At 49.8% G+C, this 275-nt stretch overlaps 1 protein-coding gene across 1 annotated transcript in view; it reads right to left on the bottom strand.

Annotated features, from left to right (window-relative positions):
* The window catches only part of LOC119592370, a 7,343-nt gene that overhangs the window by 4,665 nt on the left and 2,403 nt on the right, over positions 1-275 (bottom strand). Inside the window, exon 4 of the mRNA XM_037941194.1 lies at positions 29-209. Within this exon, the coding sequence (XP_037797122.1) occupies positions 29-209 (181 nt within the window). The remainder of the gene's footprint in view (positions 1-28; positions 210-275) is intronic.

The raw sequence follows: 275 nt of genomic DNA, 5'->3' as shown, positions 1-275 counted from the left end.
AGCTACTTATGTACCCATACCCACTTACCTGCTTTGAAACAAGCCCAGAAGATCCCCGATTTCCCCGGGCGCGATCGTGTCCCGCTCGGACATGAGTGTGAGGTAGTTGCCTTCCCCCGTCCAGATGAGAGCGGCTCCGATGCCGATCAGAACTGAGCTCAGGTATAAAAGCCACGTTTTGAGGCCACAGGAAACTCGCGATGAATATTCTGAAATACCGGACAGACGGGGGTTAAAAGTGCTGAGCATACATGTTCGTATATACATATTTATAT

Source organism: Penaeus monodon, chromosome 30 (assembly GCF_015228065.2).
Source record: "Penaeus monodon isolate SGIC_2016 chromosome 30, NSTDA_Pmon_1, whole genome shotgun sequence".
NCBI lineage: Eukaryota > Metazoa > Arthropoda > Malacostraca > Decapoda > Penaeidae > Penaeus > Penaeus monodon.
Note: the sequence above shows the minus strand (reverse complement) of the source record. Positions and strands in the feature narration are given on the sequence as shown.